We start from the raw sequence: 22,300 nt of genomic DNA on the forward strand, positions 1-22,300 counted from the left end.
AAAAAATTATCATTTTTAAATTTATATATTGTCATTGGAGTTTATTGATTCTCTTTATTTCCAATATTTAGTATCCGATTGACTTGAAAGGCTTTGATAAATATTTCTAGCTATAGCTACTATATGCTATCAAAAAAGGAGAGAAATACATAGTAAATAATAGAATGAAAATCACAAGAATAAACAATAATAATAATAATAATAATGAAAAAGACGAGGAAAATGGCTACAACTAGAGAAGAAAGAATCTACTATTCTAATGAAAATCTTCATGGACCTTAGTTTTTCTTACTTTATAAATGTCAGTTTCCAAATTATTTTTTTTAGTTGAATCATAAAATTTAAGGTCACCCATATTCAACAAAATAATTTTATGGTAGAGAGATATGTTCATCGTTCAACTTAAGTGATAAACTATATAAAAATATAGTGGCACTCAGTTATAATCCTTATCAAACGATTGTGGCAGTAGGTAAATCCATTATATTTCACAATGAAAAATTCTCCACCTATCATGTGCATGAAATGTTTAAAATGAGATATAATCGGACCAATACGAACTTAGTCTAATAGTAATTGACACCTATCTCTAATCTGGTCATGAATTCGAGTTCGAATTCCTCCACTTGTATTAAATAAAAAAAGAAGAGATACAATCGTAAACGTGGAGAAGTTTTAATGAGATTGAAGTTTACTGGAAGAAATTGTGGTTTTTTTTTTTTTGGGCATTCTTCCATCCACACCAATGACTATTCAACCATCAAGTTATATATAGTAATGTATACTTTTAGTATGGAGCCAAGGTATATTCTTTCTTGACTATTTGTACATAAAAATTGTAATGGACCAATTCAATTATTTTACTGCAAAAGCTTTTAATTTCAATACCATTTGTTATGGAGAACGAAAATGACCCGAAACGAGACAAGGAGTTGAAGTCTGATTGGGGAAGACCAGCCCGGGACATAACGGGCCGGCCAAAAGAGTGACCCAACGCCGGGGCAGAGAACGAGGAAAGCGACCAGAGGGAAGCCCACTGAGCCACGAAGGGCTCGGCCCCGACCCGGTGCTCGGTCCCGACCCGGGGCTCGGTCCCGAGCCGTGCTCGGCCCACGGCCCAGCCAGTGATCCCCCGTCTTCGATCGACGATGTCGCCCAGGCCCTGCAACGGTGAATTAGGGTTAGCTACGGAAGATTCTGGAACAACTTCACGCTATAAGTATTGATCCAGCCTTAGAGGTATATGGGGAAGAGAGTTGACTACATTTACGTTATTCTCTTGCTAACTTAAGCATCGGAGCCCGTGTGACTAGAGTCACACCGGTTTAGCTCGATTTGATTTTGCAGGTACTAGTCCCGGATCAACAAGTTTGGTGGATGCGAGGTAGTGAACCGGAGGACCGAAATCTACGCATCAACAATTGGCGCCGTCTGTGGGGACGATACAGCAAAACGAGTTTCGTCGAAGCAAAATCCCGATCTGAGGTGAAATTTCGATCCAAGGCGTGTAGGGTGCAGTGGCCGACCATTCAGGCGAGGTAGGACGAAGCCCTGATCATCGACTTGGTCCGAAAGCGACATGAATCCTTATGAGAGCCATCGGTGCTTCGCAGAGAAGAGCCTGAAAGAAGCGGCTGATCACTTAGATGAGGCAAGACCGAGCCCTGATTGTCAACTTAATCCGACCACCCTTGACGGGGGAGAACCAGTGTCGGGCCTGAATAAAGCGACAGACCTCTCGGGAAAGGCGAGGTCGAGCCCTGGTTATCGACTTAATCCGACCACCCTTGATAAGGGAGAACCAGTGGCGGGCCTGATTAAAGCGACAGATCTTTCGGGAGAGGCAATGCCGAGCCCTGGTCATCGACTTAATTCGACCACCCTTGACAGGGGAGAACCGGCTGAAGAGGTAGAATCTGTCCCTTTGACAGCCGAAGATCGACGGGTCAACATCGGAACCAAGTTGGGGAGTGAGGAAAGAGAAAGCCTTATAAACTTCCTCAGAAGCAACGCTGATGTGTTCGCATGGTACCGGAGGACATGCCGGGAATCGACCGAGGAGTTATGGTACATCGACTCAACGTCGACGAGAGCTGTAAGCCAGTGAAACAGAAGCGTCGCGCGTTCAACCAAGAAAGGAACGAGATTGTAGCTGAACAGGTGGATGAGCTACTGAAAACAGGCTTCATTCGGGAAGTACATTATCCCCAGTGGATATCCAACGTGGTGCTGGTAAAGAAGCCAAACGGCAAATGGAGAATGTGCATCGACTTCACGGATCTAAATAAGGCATGTCCAAAGGATTCTTTTCCTTTGCCTCGAATAGATCAACTGGTTGATGCCACTGCAGGACATGAAAGATTGAGTTTCATGGATGCCTACTCTGGATATAATCAAATCAAGATGCATGTACCGGATCAGGAGAAAACTTCTTTTGTCACGAGTCGAGGCTTGTATTGCTACACCGTGATGCCGTTTGGATTAAAGAATGCAGGTGCAACCTACCAACGAATGGTGAATCGGATGTTTGCAGCCTTAATCGGCAAAAATATGGAAGTCTACGTAGACGACATGCTGGTAAAGAGTCGAAAGAACGAGCGACACGAAGAGGATTTGGCAGAAGCGTTTGACATCTTGCGAAAGTACAAGATGAAGTTGAATCCCACCAAATGCACGTTTGGAGTGACCTCAGGCAAGTTCCTGGGATTTTTAGTGCACCAAAGGGGAATCGAAGCCAATCCAGATAAGATCAAAGCTGTTCTGGAGATGGATCCACCTAAAACTCTAAAGCAGCTGCAGGGACTCAATGGAAGGATAGCAGCACTCAACAGATTCGTTAGCCGTTCCACTGACAAGTGCCTACCATTCTTCAAAATCTTAAGGAAGAAAGGACAATTTGAATGGACGGAAGAGTGCGAGGCTGCCCTTAAGGAGCTGAAACAGTACCTAGGGGCAGCTCCACTCCTCGCAAAGCCGATCGTGGGTGATGAGCTCTACTTATACTTAGCTGTATCCAGCACTGCGGTGAGTTCCGCGTTAATAAAGGAAGAAGATGGACGACAATCCCCAATTTACTACACAAGCAAAGCAATGGTAGATGCAGAACTTAGATACCCACCAATGGAGAAGATGGCATTGGCACTGGTCACTTCAGCTCGGAGACTACGCCCGTATTTCCAAGCTCACAAAATAATGGTCCTCACCAACTTTCCCTTACGACAGATCTTAAAAAACCAGACACTTCTGGACGACTGGTAAAGTGGGCTGTAGAGCTCAGCGAGTACGACATTCACTATAAGCCAAGAACTGCCATGAAATGGCAGGTTGTGGCAGACTTCATAGCGGAATTAACACCAACAGAGCCTCAAGTATATAGTATCGACCCAAAAGTGGTTGAGGAAGAACAACTTTGAACACTCTACGTAGATGGGTCCTCAAATTTTCAGGGATGTGGGGCAGGACTCCTACTAATCTCTCCAGATAAAGAAAGATTCGAATATGCGCTGCGATTCAACTTTCATGCATCCAACAACGAAGCCGAGTACGAAGCTCTACTAGCAGAACTAAAAGTGGCCAGGTACGTTGGGGTCAGGAACATACTAATACTTAGTGATTCACAGCTGATTGTGGGTCAGGTGAAAGAGGAGTTCCAGGCTAGAGAACCGCGAATGGCGAAATACCTTTCACAGGTAAGAAACCAGCTCGACCAGTTCTCAAAATATGAGATTCGACAAATTCCACGTGCTTAAAACGTCAACGCAGATGCGTTAGCTCGACTAGCTGCGGCTTATGAAACCGACTTAGGCAGAACTGTACCGGTCGAGATTCTACCCGAGCCAAGCATAGAAGCTCAGGAAGCCATGGATATCGACAATCAAGGGCAACCAGAAGAAAACTGGAAGAGCCCTTTAATCAAATATTTGAAAGATGGGATCCTGCCTACTGAAAAGATAGAGGCCCAGCAGCTACAACGACGAGCGGCCAGATATGTGCTTAAAGACGACAATTTGTACAAAAGAGGCTACTCGTTGCCGCTTTTAAAATGTCTAACGCCCGATGAAGCCGACTACGTCATGAGAGAGATACATGAGGGTGTTTGTGGGAGCCATTCTGGAGCACGATCCCTACGTCACAAAATAATTCGACAAGGGTACTACTGGCCGACCATGCTGAATGACACGAAGCAATTCACCAAAAAATGCGACAAATGCCAACGGTTTGCAACCGTACCTAGACAACCGCCAGAGCCTCTGACAAGCATAATGAGTCCTTGGCCCTTTGCTCAGTGGGGAATAGACCTTATAGGGTCTCTCCCACTAGGAAAGGGCCAGACCAAATTTGCAGTAGTGGCAGTCGACTATTTTACTAAGTGGGCCGAAGCCAAAGCCCTAGCGACAATTACAGAGAAAAAGGTCACCGACTTCATCTGGAAGAACATAATTTGCCGCTTCGGAATACCCTACGCCATTATCAGTGATAATGGGAAGCAGTTCGACAATGCTGCCTTTCGAGAATTTTGCAGGGAGTTGGGCATTAAGCACACCTGTTCCTCGCCAGCACATCCGCAGGCTAATGGGCAGATTGAAGCAGTCAACAAAATTATCAAAAGAACTCTGAAGACCAGATTAGAAAAGCTCAAAGGGTTGTGGGCAGAGGAACTTCCCAACGCATTATGGGCATACAGAACGACACCTTGTACTTCGACAGGAGAAACGCCATTTTCATTATCATTTGGCTCTGAGGCGGTAGTGCCAGTCGAGATCGGACTCCCCTCCCCAAGGGTAGAGCAGTTCACTCTACTTGACAACAACGAATCCGTAAAGCTCAACCTCGACCTATTAGAAGAACATCGAGAAACAGCACGACTACGAACGGCTGAATACAAAAATCGAATAGCTCGACAACTCGAAGGTCAAGCAACGTGACTTTAGAGAAGGTGATCTGGTGTTAAGAAGGGTTATGCCCAATACAAAAGATTCAACTAGCGGTGCGCTCGGGCCAACATGGGAGGGCCCATACAAAGTCACTAAAGTGGTGCGAATAGGCACTTATGCTTTAGAAGACCAGCGGGGGAAGGCCTTACTACACCCGTGGCACGCCCAACACCTCAAAAGATACTACCACTAGTTCGACATATTTCTGGACATTTTTATGTTTCTCCATTGTTTGGACCAACTAAGCTTATTGTAACCAAATCTTCGACAGGACGATTTTTCTACTAATAAAGTATTCGACTTTCAACGTGATACTTGAGTTCTTATGTTCATTATGAAATAAATTTCTCAAGCAGGGGGCATCATATAAATATCTACATATCTACGACCTGAACATCTACATATCTACGACCAATCAAGGAACTCAAAATTGGGACGGACCTAGAAGCAGACCGATAAGTTGAAAGCCAATCAGTGAAACCAGGGAAAAGAATCCCGATGTGCTGAGAAAGGCATGCGTACGGGCCCAGCAAGGTTAAAACAGAAAACAGGCAAGCCTAACCGATCAACGAAACCCACGGGTAGAAATCATATGGCAAAAGCCAAAATAGGTTAAAAACCTGAGGGTGTTGATTTAACTGGGGGTAAAAAACCGGCAGAAGCCAAATATGTTAGAAACCTAAGGGTACCGACTAAACTCAGGGTATAAAGGCCATTGGCAAAAGCCAAGTGGGTTAGAAACCCGAGAGTAAACCCTGAGGTATAAAACATGGGCAAAAGCCAAATAGGTTAGAAACCCAAAGGTATCGACATTAGTTCTGTTAAAGTTAGATCCCAAGGCCAAAATGGTTTAAACTCAGATGAGAATAAAACCAGGCTCAGGAGACTTGATTATGGTCAACGAAAATTGGAAAAACTTCCAATTCATGAATAGTATCGACAAGTTCAAGGTACAAAACCAGTGGCAGGAACCAAGCACTAAGATCCAAAATTGGATCAAAAGCTTTTGGTAGAAGCCCTGTGCGTTAGCAACCTTCCCATTTTTAGCCACTGATATACAATGATCTCGTGGTAACGACAAAGCGACAAGTACTCTCAAAACAAAGATCATTACACAATTATTCGTCTTCTGTTTTGAGAGTGGGGGCCATTGTTATGGAGAACAAAAATGACCTGAAACGAGACAAGGAGTTGAAGTCTAATTGGGGAAGACCGGCCCGGGACATAACGGGCCGACCAAAAGAGTGACCTAACGCCGGGGCAGAGAACGAGGAAAGCGACCAGAGGGAAGCCCACTGAGCCACGAAGGGCTCGGCCCCGACCCGGGGCTCGGTCCCGAGCCGTGCTCGGCCCACGGCCCAGCCAGTGATCCCCGTCTTCGATCGACGATGTCGCCCAGGCCCTGCAACGGTGAATTAGGGTTAGCTACGGAAGATTCTGGAACAACTTCACGTATAAGTATTGATCCAACCTTAGAGGTATATGGGGAAGAGAGTTGACTACATTTACGTTATTCTCTTGCTAACTTAAGCATCGGAGCCCGTGTGACTAGAGTCACACCGGTTTAGCTCGATTTGATTTTGCAGGTACTAGTCCCGGATCAACAAGTTTGGTGGATGCGAGGTAGTGAACCGGAGGACCGAAATCTACGCATCAACACCATTCATTTACATATGCTCCTTACTATGCATTAAAAAGTATACTTGTTCCCTACCCAATGAAAGAGAGAAAAGGCATAACATCATATATATCACTAATTGCAAGGCAACAAGACTGATAATGTAGAAAAATTAGGATTAAAATACTAGTTTGTTCCTGCTTTTATACTTTGGTGTTTGTACTTGATTGTCCATAAACTTTCAAAATGTTCATTTTTGTCCATGTTCACTTTTAATTTTATTCCTAATCTCATTTTTTCTATCATTAATTATCTCATTTTTTCTGTCATTAATTATTTCAACACAACACTACAATCAATATATTTCTTAAAATGTGAATATCAGTTTATACTAAAGAGTCTCTTTTATGTGTAAATTTTGTGTTAAAATTTTGTAAAGATGGGCTAAAATGATCCCTTTTTAAAAGTATAGGGACCAAAATGAAATTTTCAAAGTACAATGATTAAAATGAACCAAATTTAAAAGTACACGAACCAAAATGAATCAATGCTGAAAATACCAAGACCAAGTAGTATTTTGACCAAAAATTAGAGGGTGAATTATAAATTAAAAGAAAAAATGGTACGAAAATAATAATAGAGTGGGGGGACATTGATTTCACATGTAAAAATTGCTTGAGGTTGAAGTAAAGATGAAATGTTAGTGTTGGGTGTGTGTCAGTGTATTATTATTATTATTATTATTATTATTATTATTATTATTATTGAAATAAAGAGTGCTACACAGCTATTGCCCTACCAATTCATTGGCATATTAATTTGATTTTCACATTTAATACATTGGCCCACAAGAAATAGCAATTGATCAATAAGTGAGCTCAATCTTTTTCTCAGCAATGTCAAACATTAATTCATGGGTTAGTTAATTGATACTCTCTATTTAAGGCTCTCGAATTCTCTCTGAGAGTTTGTAGAGGGAAGGCAGCCAAGGTGTTGATAGGGGCAGCCGAAGGTCTGCTAGAAGGGGTTTACCTGCGTATTTTTTCGGGTTCTAATGGCGGATGAGTTGTTGAGTCAACTGGTGGAAAGACTGAAATTGACTAAAGAGGAGAAGGGTGAAATTTTTGATATGGGTGAAGGTGAAATTTTTGATATGGGTGAAGATGAAATTGAGGACTATGATAAACAAGCTCAATTCTCACTGGTCTGCAAACTCCTAACATTGAAGAATATCCCTGGTGAGGTCTTCAAGAACATGATGCCTAGGATCTGGGCTAATGTAAATGTGAAAATTGAGTCAGTAGGGAAGAATCTGTTTCTCTGCAAATTCAAGACTGTTCGAGATAAAAGCAAAATTCTCAACAATGGACCATGGTTTTTTGATAAGTCTATGGTAATGTTGGAGGAACCTAGAGCAAACTGCAATTTCAACGAGCTAGAATTCAGGTATGCATCTTTTTGGATACATTTCCATGAACTACCATTTGCTTGTTTCTCTAGGAAGACAGTTATAGCTTTAGGAAATCTGGTAGGGAAATTTGAAAAGCTAAATTCCGATGAGGACGGGAAATGCTGGGGAAAAACTCTTAGAGTTAGATCTCAGATTGATGTTAGCAAATCCTTACGTAGAGGAGTAATGATAAAGATCGGTGTGATGGCGGATGAAAGATGGATACCCATAACATACGAAAAGCTTCCAGATTTTTGTTATGTGCCATGGATTTTGGGTGGTGATTTCAATGAGATAACCATGGATTCTGAAAAAGAAGGAGGTGCTGGTAAAAGATTAAGTCAGATGGAGGACTTTAGAAATGTAATCGATCACTGTGGGTTGCTAGATGCGGAAGTGGTGGGAGATAAATTTACTTGGTATAAACAGTTTCGTGGTGAGAACATTTGGGAGCGTTTGGACCGGTTCTTGCTGAATGTGGAGTTGGACACTATATGCTCTTCTTTTGTTGTGAGGCACCTGGATTTTCTCGCCTCGGATCATAGACCGATACTTGCCGATTGGGAATGGTGGAACACGATCAGTCAACAAGGAAGAAGATGGAAGCCTAGTCGTTTTGAAGAGGGCTGGACGAAGTTTGAGCACTGTAGAGAGCTTATTAGGAGAAATTGGCAAGATATAGAGGGGGACAATGTTGTTACCTTCAATTTAAAGCTAGGAAAGTGTTTACATGATTTAAAAAGGTGGAACAAGGAAAGATTAGGAGGGTCCATTAAAGGTGCAATTGCTAGGAAAGAGGAGGAAATTCAAGATATTGTGAACAGAAGGGAGACAAACTGGAGAGAAGCCATGATGGGTGCAGAGAAAGAGCTTGAGCATCTCCTCGAAGAAGATGAAATGTACTGGAAACAAAGAACTAGAGAAGATTGGATTATATGGGGGGATAGAAATACAAAGTGGTTCCATATTAAAGCTAGCCAGAGAAGGAATCAAAACATAATTAAAGGGTTGGACCGGATAAACGGGGGATGGACCGATCAAGATGAGGAAATGGGGGAAATTGCTAGAGAGTATTTTAAGACTCTTTTTTCTACTAAGAATGCCTCTGCTGAAGATACGAGGAAAATTCTCAACTCAATTTCTATTAAGATTAGTGATGAGGATAATGCTCAACTAACAAATCCTTTTGTGAAGGAGGAAATTGAGAGGGCACTAAAAGGTATGCCCCTACGAAGGCACCGGGACCAGATGGATTGCAGGCAATTTTCTATAAGAAATATTGGGATATTGTGGGGGAGGAAACGACCAATCTGTGTTTGAAGTTCTTAAATGGTCAGTCTGAGCTGGCGATCCTTAACAAAACCTTTATTGCTTTAATCCCAAAAAAACAGGAACCCTCGGATGTGAAAGATTTTCGCCCTATAAGTTTATGTAATGTGATTTACAAGCTTATGACAAAAGTCCTGGCTAATAGGTTGAAACAAGTTCTTGATAAGGTTATTTCCCCCAACCAATCAGCGTTTGTGCCAGGAAGATTAATTACAGATAATGCGATGATTGGGTTTGAGTGTATTCATGCAATTAACAATAAAAGAACAGGGAAAGATGGAGTGGTCGCTATGAAGTTGGATATGAGCAAGGCGTATGATCGAGTCGAGTGGGGGTACTTGAGGGCAGTTATGGAGAAATTGAGGTTTTGTAGTAGATGGATTTTTTTGATAATGGATTGTGTTGAGTCTGTTAGCTTCTCAGTCATTCTTAATGGGTTTCCTAGAAGGAATTTTATTCCTCAAAGAGGTCTTCGCCAAGGCGATCCTTTATCCCCGTACCTTTTTCTCCTTTGTGCAGAAGGTCTTTCCACACTCCTTAATAAAGAGGAACAACTTCGAAATTATTCAGGTTTGTGTATAAATAAATATTGCCCTTCTATAACCCTTTTTTTTTTCAAAGCTACCCATCGAGATTGTCAAGCTATTAAGAATGTTCTTCACTTCTATGAGAAAGCATCGGGGCAAATTATCAACTTTGAAAAGTCAATGTTTATGGCCAGCAAAAACACAAGTTCGGAGATGATCGATTATATCAAAGATGAATTGAAGATCAAGTATACGAACACTCTAGGGCAATATTTGGGGTTACCTTCGCAGATAACTCGGAGTCGATGTCAAGCCTTTAACTCAATTAAGGAGAGAGTTTGGAAGGTGTTTCAAGGTTGGAAGGAGAAAATTTTCTCAATAAAGAAGTATTGATTAAAACAGTTGCTCAAGCCATTCCTAATTATGCCATGAATTGTTTCAGGTTACCTGTTAGCTTGTGCAAAGAAATCAATTCTTTATGTGCTAAGTTTTGTTGGGGATCATCAGATAAGACAAAGAAAATACATTGGAGGAGTGGGAAGAAGATGTTTATCAGTAAAGATAAAAGAGGTATGAGTTTTAAAGATGTGAGCATTTTCAATCAAGCTATGCTAGCAAAACAATGTTGGAGATTGATTAGGAGTCCGGATAGTCTTTTTGCGAGGGTTATGAGGGGAAAATATTTTATTCATGGTAACTTCATGAGGGCTAAAATTGGGAAAAATCCTTCCTTTGTTTGGCGAAGTATAATGTGGGGCAAAAATTTATTGGGAATGGGGCTACTGTTACCATAGGAAATGATCCATAGATTCCTCGAGAAGGCAATTGCACACCAGTTTATGTCCAAGATGGGATGAAGCACAATTCTGTGGCATTTCTAATGAGTGAAAGGGGAAGGTGGAATGAGAATCTTGTCCATGATAACTTTTGTGAGGAGGAAGCTGAAATGATTCTTAAAATTCCTTTACCGCGACAGAGTCAAGAAGATGAAATTATATGGAATAAAGACAAAAGAGGGTTTTTCACTATTAAAAGCGCCTATCACTTGGGGATGGAATTGGAGCGAGCAAAAGAATGTTCTACTTCTAATGGCGAAAATCAAAAGCTGTGGTGGAAGAAGTTCTGGAAAACTAATGTGTCCCTAAAGATTAAAATCTGCTGTTGGAAGAGTTATAATGATATTCTTCCTTCTAAAGTTAATCCGGTGAAAAAAAGAATTATTACTGATCTGTTTTGTCCTTTTTGTAGGAAAAAAGAAGAGACTACTCAACATATCCTATGGGAATGTAAGGTAATTAAAGATATATGGATAAATTGCACTCCCATTGAAGCAAATTTTTTCTATATTGACAGGACAAACTGGACTACAAAAGAGTATTGGGAGTGGCTAATGGATAAGGCTGGTGAAGAAGAACGTAGAAGAAGCATGATAATAGCTTGTCAGATTTGGGAAATGCGGAACAAATCAATTTTCAAAGGTGTTCATTCAGAAACTAGAGACATTCAATTGGCGATTGATAGATACATAATCAACAGTGCGGGTCAAGACACAAATCTAAAAAGAAAGTCGAAGGACTTTCACCCAATAAGGCGAATTGGAGATAATACACGTGCCCGATGGAAACCTCCCACATCAAATTCATGGAAGTTAAATACGGATGCAGCATGGCGAGCTGATACAAACACCGATGGGATTGGCTGGATTTTAAGAGACGAGAAGGGAGAAGTCATCAAAACAGGCTGTAGAATTATAAGAGCGGAAAGAAATATTACTTACCTAGAGGTGATGGCTATTTGCGAGGGATTGCGTGCGATTCGACAAGAACACTGTCGACCAATTCACTTGGAATCTGACTCCCTCGAAGCCATTCATCTACTTCACAGACATGTCAAGATCAAACTGAAATTATTTGGCTTTTAGAAGAAATTCGGCAGATGATGGAAGATATGGAAATAGTTTCAATGAGACATATCAGTCGAGAGGCAAATAAGGTGGCCCATGTCTTAGCCGGATGAGCGATGGAAAACGATTTGAGGGAAGAGTGGAACAACTCGTGGCTCGACAATTTAGTTTTTCCAGAATTTGTTTTATGTTAAGTTGTTTTCTTCTAAAAAAAATTCATGGGCTATTTTTTTTTTTAAATTATAAGTTTAGTTATATCCAATAGGTCCTTGAACTATAAAATTTTTTTTAATAAATTAATAAATTTTCTATATTGTGTTTAATAGTTGTCCTTAAACTTTAAAAAATATTTAAATATTTAAGAGATCCTTAAATTTTAAAAAATATTTAATAGGTCAAAGATTTGTTAGACACAAAATTGAAAATTTAGAGATAGAGTTGTTTTTAAAGTTTAGTGATATATTAATATATTAAATACAAAGTTTAAAGTTTAAAAATTTATTATGGATAACTTTTAAAGTTAAAAAATCCATAAACACAATTCTCTTATAAATTGGACTAATTTCATAACGTTTTTATTTTATTTTTGTACTTTTAAAAATTCATGCTTATTTACTATCGTTTTCTTTTCCTTTTAAAATCTAATTTCAAAATATTTTAGTAATTTTAAAAAATATTTGATTAAGATTGAAAGTTTTTTAAAAGTGAAAAATTAGATATGGTCTCTATGCTAAATTTTTAAAAACAAAATCTTGTTACAAACAAGCATATATTTTCAATTTTATGTTGAAAATCAAGAAATTGAAAAATAATTAAGACAAAGATTGATAATTTCTAAGCTTTATGTTTTTAAAAATTCATTTTGTCTACTTATAAGAAAAAAAATTTGTTTTGTTTTGTTTTTCATCTCTTGAGAAAAGCTTTTATTATCAATAATTTTACCTATAATAGCCCTACATTCACCCTAGCCAAAATTATGCCCCATAAACTTATAAAATCTTAATTGGAACTCACGATCTCTTGATTGGATGTATCTACCAGTTGCAGCTAAGCTATGTTCGTTTTGGCAAAAATAAACTTATTAAATCCCATAAAAATTGTGAATAAAAAAACACAAACTTTAAAATAAAATTAAAAATGGCCTTATTTCAAAAAAATAATTAAAAATGGCCAAATTAAACTTGATTCTTTTTATTTTATTGGTAGGTTGCAAAGATTTTTTACTTCTAAAAATTTTTCTTAGGGTTTTGTAGTTAATTAACCTTTTTATTTCTCTTAGAATCAAATACATTCCTATTAATTGATCTTATCTTATTCAAGTAAACCCATTAAATTAAAAGGTTCGTTCATATTGTTTTCGTTTATGGTTTTCTTACTTTAAAATTCTACTCATTTACTAAACTTTTTTCTAAACTAATTTCTAAAATATTTTTTAAGCTGTAGCCAAATTTTGTAAGCTAAAATAGTTTTCAAAGACCAGTTTTTTTTTTTTTTTCAAAATTCGACTAAGACTTCATAAAATAATTTTTAAAAACAAAAATAAAAGAAATTCAATTCTAAAAAAAAATAACTGCACATTTAGTAATAGTTAGTATCACAGTGCATTGCACGTGGTTATAAACATTTTAATATAATATTTCTAACAATTTAACATATATAATAACAAATTAACAGAACTTTTAAATCTAATAATATTTTGTTTCAAATAAAATATATTTAATATAATATTTCTACCAATTTAACATATAGAATAACAACTCAACGGAACTTTTAAATGGTATGAATATTTTGTTTCAAATAAAATATATTATTATTTGCTAACATTTTCAATAAAAAAAAAGTACACTCTTCAAACTAAAATAATAAAATAAGAGGTATAAAAGATATTGAATATACTATAAAATTGAAATAATTAATGTGGTTATCAATTTTTGATAATCAAGTCTATTGTTAAATGAGACATAATAAATTAAATCAAATTATGTAACTAAAAATTCGAATAGTAGTGAAATAATTTGTTAGATTGTCAAAATTATAATTAAATATTAAATGATTGGAACAAATAAAATTACTATTTTTACTCTTAAGCTACTTTCTAAAATTGAAAAATCAAATATATTTTTTCTATTTTTAAAATGATAAATATAAATTATACTACATCATTTAAATATAATAATAATTAAAAAATACAATTTATACCTATTGGCACAATTATTAACAACTTTCTTAATCTAAATATAGATACAATTTAAAAAATGGATGGTATAATTAAATATATTAAGGTAATATTATCTACTTAAAGAAATAATGTTTTGATATTAAAAAACTAAAAATAAAATAGACTCAATACAAAAATTGAAGTTTCTGATGTAAATATAAATTAAACCAAAATAATAAATAAGAAAAAAAAATCTTATTCAACTATGAACGAGGATCTGTCTCTTTCATCTTAAATTTATTAATTATTAGTTTCAATAATTATTTTTTTGAAAAATATTTTTAAATGAAAACTTTATATTACTCTCTCTTGAACTTCTGCTTAGTGCCCACAATGATTCATTACTATCTATGCAAACATAATTTCAATGCAAAATTCATTTGAACCAGACAATTCTTATTCGTTGTCAATTTTTTTTAAAATGAATACAACAATAATATTTTTGTGTGTTTTCTTAAATTATTTACTCATTCTTTTTATCTTTTGTATATTATGTAATAAGGAAGAATGAACCAAAATTAAAGAATTGAAATTTAGAAAGAAATTGAATAATGTATACTGCCATGAAATCATTGAAAAAATGTGGGATAAAGATTCACATGATTAAGAAAAATAAAATAAGAACAACAGCAATCAAAAAGTCATATTAAGACAAATAAGAAAACTAATACTAAAATATAAATCAAATGTGAAAACAACATTTAACTAAATATTAAATCAAACTTGAAAATAACATTAACTAAATATTAAAACACGAAGGTAGCATTAATATATAACTTAAAAGTAATCCACATAAAAATATTAAAATAATCTAAAAAAATAAAAGTTGAAGGTAACATGAATACATAATTTTGTTACTCTACCTTTTAATCGATTAAATATGTTTCTAGATTCTCAAATATTATTTTGACATGGTTCAGTTTTCACTCATGAAGATAAGAAAAATCTTCATTAATATTTTTTGGAAATGAGTTTTAGGTTATAGAAGAAAAAGACATAATCTTTCATTTAATAGATTATTTGTTATGGCACCTATAGACGGATAAATGCATATCTTCATCAAACAATTACTTTTCATGGGATTAACTTCTCTCAACACACTTTTTCACTTGAACAGTTACAACTCTTTTGGATTAAACTCTTTGTACAACTTTTTTGGATTTGTTATCTCAACAGACACTTTAACTTGAACAGTCAAATATATGTGTATATATATAGATAGAGAGTATCTAAATAAACTTACATGATAAAGGTATAGAATATTCATAAATATTTGTTAACATTTCTTATGCTTAATTTTAATTAATACAATGTAGGGTACAGATTTGAATTTAAGAATCTTTAATCAGAGATATGTACCTTAACCAGAACTATATGTTCAAGTTGTCTTCTTAGGCTTAATTTGGGTGATAATATTATGAATAAATAATCTAAGCGTAGTACATGATTTTTGTATTTGTTTTGTAAATTATGATTTAAACAATGAGTAAGATTTTGAACCGATAACTTATAAAGAAGACTATATAATGTATTAGTTAACTATTAATGTTGGAAATAAAATCTTTAATCAATTTTGAATAGATTAACGGTCTATCTCAATGTCAATCTTTGAGTATAGGTCAATTGGTTAAGGTACATCTATCTCCAACGAAAAGATCGTGAATTCGAATCTGTTAGTAGAACAAAAGTCGGTCAAGGTCGAACCAGGTCAAAGGTGGTTGATTAGGGAAGAGCTTGAGTGTCACTCAGTGAGAAAATATCTGGAGAGTGAAGTGCTCTACTTATAGGCTAGGGTACCCGATAGGGAATTTGATGGGCAATCGAACATATGGGGCCGGAGGTCGGCCTGTCAGGCGTCCATGTTCTGGATAGGGAGACATTCATCCTATTTAGGGGCATTCTTGTCTAGTATTTAGCTTGATATGAAAGGTCGTTCCTATCATAAATGGTCTTCGAAGAAAGATCCCGGCTGATGGAGGTGTTGCGAAAGATCCCAGTTGATGGAGTTGATGGAGGTGTTGGTCAACACCTCACGTTATTTTTATTTATTTTTTTTCTTAATTGAATATGTGAGTGTATAGACCAGCTTATACACACACCGAACACACCGAATAAATCTCACCTATGTTGTTGTATAAAAAAAATGTTGATTTCCATCTTATAATTTAAAAACAGACCTAAAAGAATAATGATTGGAGAACATTATTTTGGAATCTTTAAGCATGTTGCATTTTCTTAAAAATTTAGTACCCTAAATCATGCTGTTGGTGGTGTAATCTTGAATTTGGATTATTCTGGAGATTGATTTCCACATTTTAAATATGATGTAGTGATTAAACTTATTGATATTCTAAGTTTTCATAGTGACTTCTGTATAGTGTAGATCGCATATATAAATTTATCCACGAAAACCATAATTTATGTAAATTATAATTGACTGAAAACAAAATTTTAATTTGGCAAAAATTACAGCAGCATCATCATCCAAATCCATTTTCCTAACAACGTTGTGACATGTTCTTTTACCACTTAATAATTTTCTTTAATTTATGGATTGATGAAACAAGTTGTCAAACAAACATATCATTTTTAGATTGAATTATACTCAAAATTATTAGATGTTTGTGTGTGACCAAATGATAAAGATATGTATAATTAACAAAAATGGATTTTAGAGATGATCTAAATATATTTTGAAAACAATGATTAGTCGTCCTTATTTAGACCAATAATATATTCAACTAAAATATCTTGATAAATAATGACGAATAATATATTCAACTAAAATATCTGGATAAATAATGTTTGGTACAAAGGAAGTTTTTTTTTTTCCTTTTTGTTTTTTTTATGATATTAATAATTTTCATACTTAATAATATATATCTCAAACTTATTCAAAAAAAATGTTGGAAAAATTGCGTTTAGGTCGTCTCTCAAAAGACGACTTAAGAGACAACGTGGCAGTTTCATTGATACGCAGACACGTTGCTTGTAAAAAGAAAAAAACATTAAGTATTAACTTCTAGTTGTTTAAAATTTTTTACCTACCTTATTACAGAGGCTATATTCTCAATATTCAATATAGGAGTTGTTGGATTCAATCCTCCATAATGTCATATTGGTTATGCCTTTTTCTCTTTTCCTTTTTAGCCAATAGAATACTATATTGTAATTTATTTTAGTTTTAAATAAATTTAAGTAAATGTTATTTAATAAAATTTATATTCTCTTTCAAAATAAAATAATTACTAATTCTAAAAAAATAAAATAAAATATAAAACAAACTATTATATATATATATATATACACACTTTAATTAATTATTTATTTACTATAAATGAGATGAGAGATTTGAATTCATCAGCCAAAGGTCAAAGACAATTATTAAGTGTTTTTTTTTTCTTTTAAATATTTGTAATTACTATAATTACAATATTAATATAATTTATTTTATTTACTTTAATAATAAAATAAAATTTTATCTTCTCTCCCCATTTTTTTAAATGTTATATTCTAGTTTTTTTAAATAAATTTAAATAAATGTCACTTGTTAAATTTATGTTCTCTCCTAAAGTAAAATAATTCATATACAAAAATTATAAAGCAATTTATCTTCTCTCCTAAAATATTTTTATTATATAGGAGAGAGGATAAATTTTAATAAGTAACATTTTTATTTAAATTAGTTATTCTCAGCCACCATAGTTATTTAATTTGTGCTTGAACCAACATTCAATATTTTGCACCATTAAAATTCATTAAATTAAAGTTAATGAAAAATCGATAAGTGAAAGTCATTTTAAATGCTTAAATTCTATAGAATGGTCATGAAATGTAACATGCAACAATATGCAAATATGCAAAGAAAAGAGTGAAATTTAGATTTTTAAGCAATGTTTTTATTTATTGTCAAACACCATAGGAAAATACTTAGTTCTAGACTCGTGAGACTATCTTGTAGAATACAATTGTTAGACAATTAAGAGAGAAATATAAAAATAATATTTTTTAATAAATAATAAATTTTGAATTTTTCAATAATGACCACCATAGAGATATGCTCTTAGAACCTAAGTATTTTTTTAGCGCATTTATAGCCATCTAATTAGATAGTTTAATAAACTATAATGAACACGCTCAATTCGATCCCACCCGAACATGTTGTACTAAAAAACATGCTCAATTAATAATTCTTCAAAATGTGCTTCTACAAAAGCGTTTTCTTTTTAAAAATATATTTTTCATAACTTGTCCAAACACACCCTATGCTTCTCAAAAACCCAGGAGAAAATCTCTCTTGTATTTAATTAATAACATTAATTCAATTCATTCTCATTATTAAATAAAGGCTAATATTCTTCCCGTAACTAAATTTTCCACAATGAAAAATGAGGTATCAAATGAATCTATGAATGTTTTAGTTGTATGGACATCGAGTTATTTAATAAAACCCTTCAAGTAATCAAATTTTTATTATAATTTAACCAAAAGTGTTACTCCACTGCGATTTAAACGCCTCCACTACATGAATTATATCCATGAATGCACTTACTATTTTAATAAAAAAAAAACTACCACTTATCTTCTTGAATCTCACTTGTCCAACAATGAAGAGTTTTTATAAACACATTAGGGAATTTAGAGCTGTACGAAAGAAAACCTGATGCCGATTTCTAAGCGAGATCCACGTGCCTCTTCATCTTCAAAGTCTTGATGCTTGTACATACAAATCTAGCACCGGTATAGTACTTTGCCAATTCATTCCGATGCTTAATTTAGAACTCAAGTTAAGGAGAAATGGATATGGAACAGAAAGAGTTAGAGTGCAGAAATCTCGATGATGAGAGTTTGCTTGAGAGTATGTCAAATCCTCACGAGGAGCTATCGTAGGGACCACCGACATTCTTTTTTTCCCCTCTGTATCGTGAATGGAGAGCATGCATTGTAGTATCTTGAGTGGCCCCCTAAAGCATATCACGATTTGGGTACATAGTGTCAATATCCTGCCTACTGGCTATTCTCTGTATAGGATGTCCACACGCTCAGGAGTTGGTCTAGTGCACTAGGTAATGTACGGTTATTTTCTTCATGGTTGGACGGGCCTTAAGTCGCGTGGCACCTCAATTTTACTGAATAGCACCTTATTGTCCAAATTTCTCTCGGATCTTTTATATGAGATATTTAATTTAATTATTGCGTGAGATTAGGTCAAAATCCTTTTTATTACAATTCTTTTCCTTCTTCCTCTCTAACTCGTTGGTTTGGGATAAAACACAGTCAAATTATGATGGTTTTGGAAGAAAAGAAAAGCAAGTTTGCTTTGTTTTGCTTTCTTATTCCAAAGTTTTTTTTTCATTCATAGCCTTTTGGCCTTTTTATTTCCCTTTTTTTATTTTTTATTTTTTATTTTCCTTCTTGGGGTTTGGTTGAACATACAGTATGTTGCCTGGAAAGAGAACAATTATTAATTGAAATCATGTGAAGCAGCTAGCAAAGAAAGGAAAACTAAAAATTGACATGGAAAGGAAAAGGCAAATGGTCCAAACTTAAAGGTCCCTTTCAAAAGTTGTAGTGTATTTAGGTAAAATCTCACCATTTACATGATGATAATAATAATAATGATGATTAAAAAGTTTTATATACACTACAAATTCTCACGCCTTTATCTTTTGCATTTGAATTGTTAGTTAAATTTCAAAAACAAAAACAAAATTTGAAAAGCTACTTCTCTTCATTTTCAAATTTTGGCTAAAACGTTGATAGCATTGAAAAAAGAAGAAGAAGGTGAATCTTTCGTTTTTATAAACTTAATTTTTAAAATAAAAAATAAAAAATAAAAATAGTTATTAAACAAGACAAAAGCCTTAATAACCTAACAAAATCAGAGTAGAATTTCCAAAACTACAAACAAGTAATTCTTTAAACTTGTTATAAAAAAAATTAAACTTTATTTTTTTATCGTTGAGAATGGAACAAAGTTTTAAAAGCACTTTTAAAATTTAAAAAATTAAATAAATAAAATGTAATTAGTTATGTTAAAAAAAACTTGTTATTAGACTTACAAAAATTGAGGAGAGAAAGAAAATAAGGTTAAATTACATAAATGGTCGTTCATCTATTCTAATTTCAAACTTTTACATAATCTTCTTAAAGTTTCGATAAACTAAAACCAAGTATTTGATTTCAATTTCATCTACAATATTTTAGAAGTTTCAATCCTATCTGCAAATTTTAAATTTTGATTAAGTATATATTTTAATGGAAATTGCTAACAAATGAATATTTCTGAAATGTAGCAAAAGATTGATGGAAGAAATTGAAACCAACCATATGATTAAAAGTATTTTGGTGTAAAAAAAAAATAAAAAAGGATTCAAAATGATTGGTGCAAGTGGATAAGGGAGAAGGGTTAGACATATAGGGCCAAATTGCATTACCAAAAATGAGTTTGATGTTGAAAATGACCCAACAGCTAAGAGTACAATTGTCTTTACCACCTAACAACTTTTTATTATAATTTTCCTAATTCATAACTAAGGCATAAACTTAAGCAATGGGCCATAATCTGTCATCATGATTATTGTTAACAACAAGAAAATTGGAAGGTTTGGATTTTAAATACCAACTTATCATACAAAAAAGATGAAAAAAAAAAATTCTGTGGAACGATTAATGGTAAATTTTATCGTCAACAGATTCGAACATGTGACATCTTAAAGAAATAAAAAAAATGTATTAACTCTAAAACTATACTTCTTTTTTCATACCATGATCTCTCGTTTTTATTACTCTTTTTGATAAACAACTAACCAACCTTTTTAGATTATGTTAAATAATATTGAACTTTTATTAATCAAATATATTTAGAGATTTTTATCCAAAGATTTATTTAATTAAATATAAAAGGAGTAAAAGAGACACAATTAATAATATATATCTTGGATCAAGTTCTACTCCCACAAATAGTATATTCAAAATTTGTTCCACGAATATTGAAATAAAAGAGTTTTATTGCTCCAAATCTATTATTTCTTATTTTATTTTATTTTTTATTTTTGTATACTTCAGTTAAGTCAAAATATATAAAAAAAATTAAATCTAAATTAGATACAATCCTAATCTCATACTTTTTCTTCATTCTTCAAAATATAAATTATTATGTTCATTAATGTAGGAGGCATACAAAGAACACAAGGGTGCAGCATATCTTAATTTCTCTCAACTTAAAATAGATATATAAATAAAATTTCATTGTTTTAAAAAAAATTTTATTTCTACCCTTCTTTATTTATTGGACTAAAAAGGTATTTTTCTTTCTCTACTTCGAAATTCGAATATAAAAATTTCTTCCTTATGAAAATTTGCTCTACCCATATCTATATATACATGTCCTCTTTCATTGAAAAAAAGTATATATATTATATATATATATATAAATTTATTCGTTTTTCTATTTCAATTAAAAAGAAAAAACTAATGTTTTGAAACATTAAATCCCTATGAATTTGGAAGAGAATTTCTCTCTAATATTATAGCTTCCAAAACTTTCAATGACAAAGAATAGATTCAAAAACAGAAATCACTACTTTCTCTCTCTCCCTCTTATTATTTATTCTTTTTTTAAGTTCAATCTCGGTAAACAATAAAAATCTAAAATTTAAACAAAAAAAAAATCTCTCTCTAGATATGAGATATTTCCATACTTAAAATAGTTTTGACTACAAAATTCCCTCCCATCAAGCCTTTTGAATAGCCCTCATTCCTACACTTTCTCTGACTAAACCCACTCTCTCTCTAACTTCCACTATCCCCAATTTACCCTTTCTTCTCTCTCTCTCCTCCCACATTCTCGCAAAATTAATAGCATCAAATTAGACAAAAAAAAAAAAGAAAAAGAAAAAACCAACCTTACTAATTTACTCGAATTTTTCGATTTCTCTAAATTTGAAATTAGGTGAATTTTGTTTGGACGTTTATTCCATGCTGAATTATTTTAATTATTATGGATGTTAAAAAAAAAAAAAAAAACAATTTTTGAAGACAACATGGGACCGCATAGGAACAAGTAGCTTTTTGTCGCATAATGTTGGCTCAAATGGATAATTTGTTTCTAAGCTTCGCTGTGATCCATAAAAAAATAATAATAATAAATTTTATTATTTTAGTTTGTCAATCACAACAATGAACCAACGGCTCAGATTCCATCATCATTATTTTCAAAAGACAAAAAATCAAATTCTTTTTATTATTATTTTCTTAATCTTACCACATTGGTTTTTCTGATTTTAAATTCGAAATTCAAATGTTGGGTTCCAAGGGTG

The 22,300-nt window shown here is 34.0% G+C and overlaps 1 protein-coding gene across 1 annotated transcript; it reads left to right on the forward strand.

Moving 5' to 3' along the window:
• The first annotated feature begins 9,395 nt into the window (after positions 1–9,395).
• On the forward strand, positions 9,396–12,027 carry LOC148208641 (uncharacterized). Its single transcript, XM_088118054.1, has one exon. The coding sequence runs from the start codon at positions 10,712–10,714 to the stop codon at positions 11,777–11,779; it is 1,068 nt and encodes a 355-aa protein (XP_087974180.1). The 5' UTR covers positions 9,396–10,711; the 3' UTR covers positions 11,780–12,027.
• The last annotated feature ends 10,273 nt before the right edge of the window (positions 12,028–22,300 follow it).

This window comes from Momordica charantia (assembly GCF_013281855.1).
Source record: "Momordica charantia cultivar OHB3-1 chromosome 10 unlocalized genomic scaffold, Mcharantia_2.0 BLBB01000010.1, whole genome shotgun sequence".
NCBI classification, from domain to species: Eukaryota; Viridiplantae; Streptophyta; class Magnoliopsida; order Cucurbitales; family Cucurbitaceae; genus Momordica; species Momordica charantia.

Bases quoted from the DNA above. Each gene is read 5' to 3' on its own strand.
- LOC148208641 (XM_088118054.1), top strand. From the start codon at position 10,712: ATGAAGCACAATTCTGTGGCATTTCTAATGAGTGAAAGGGGAAGGTGG.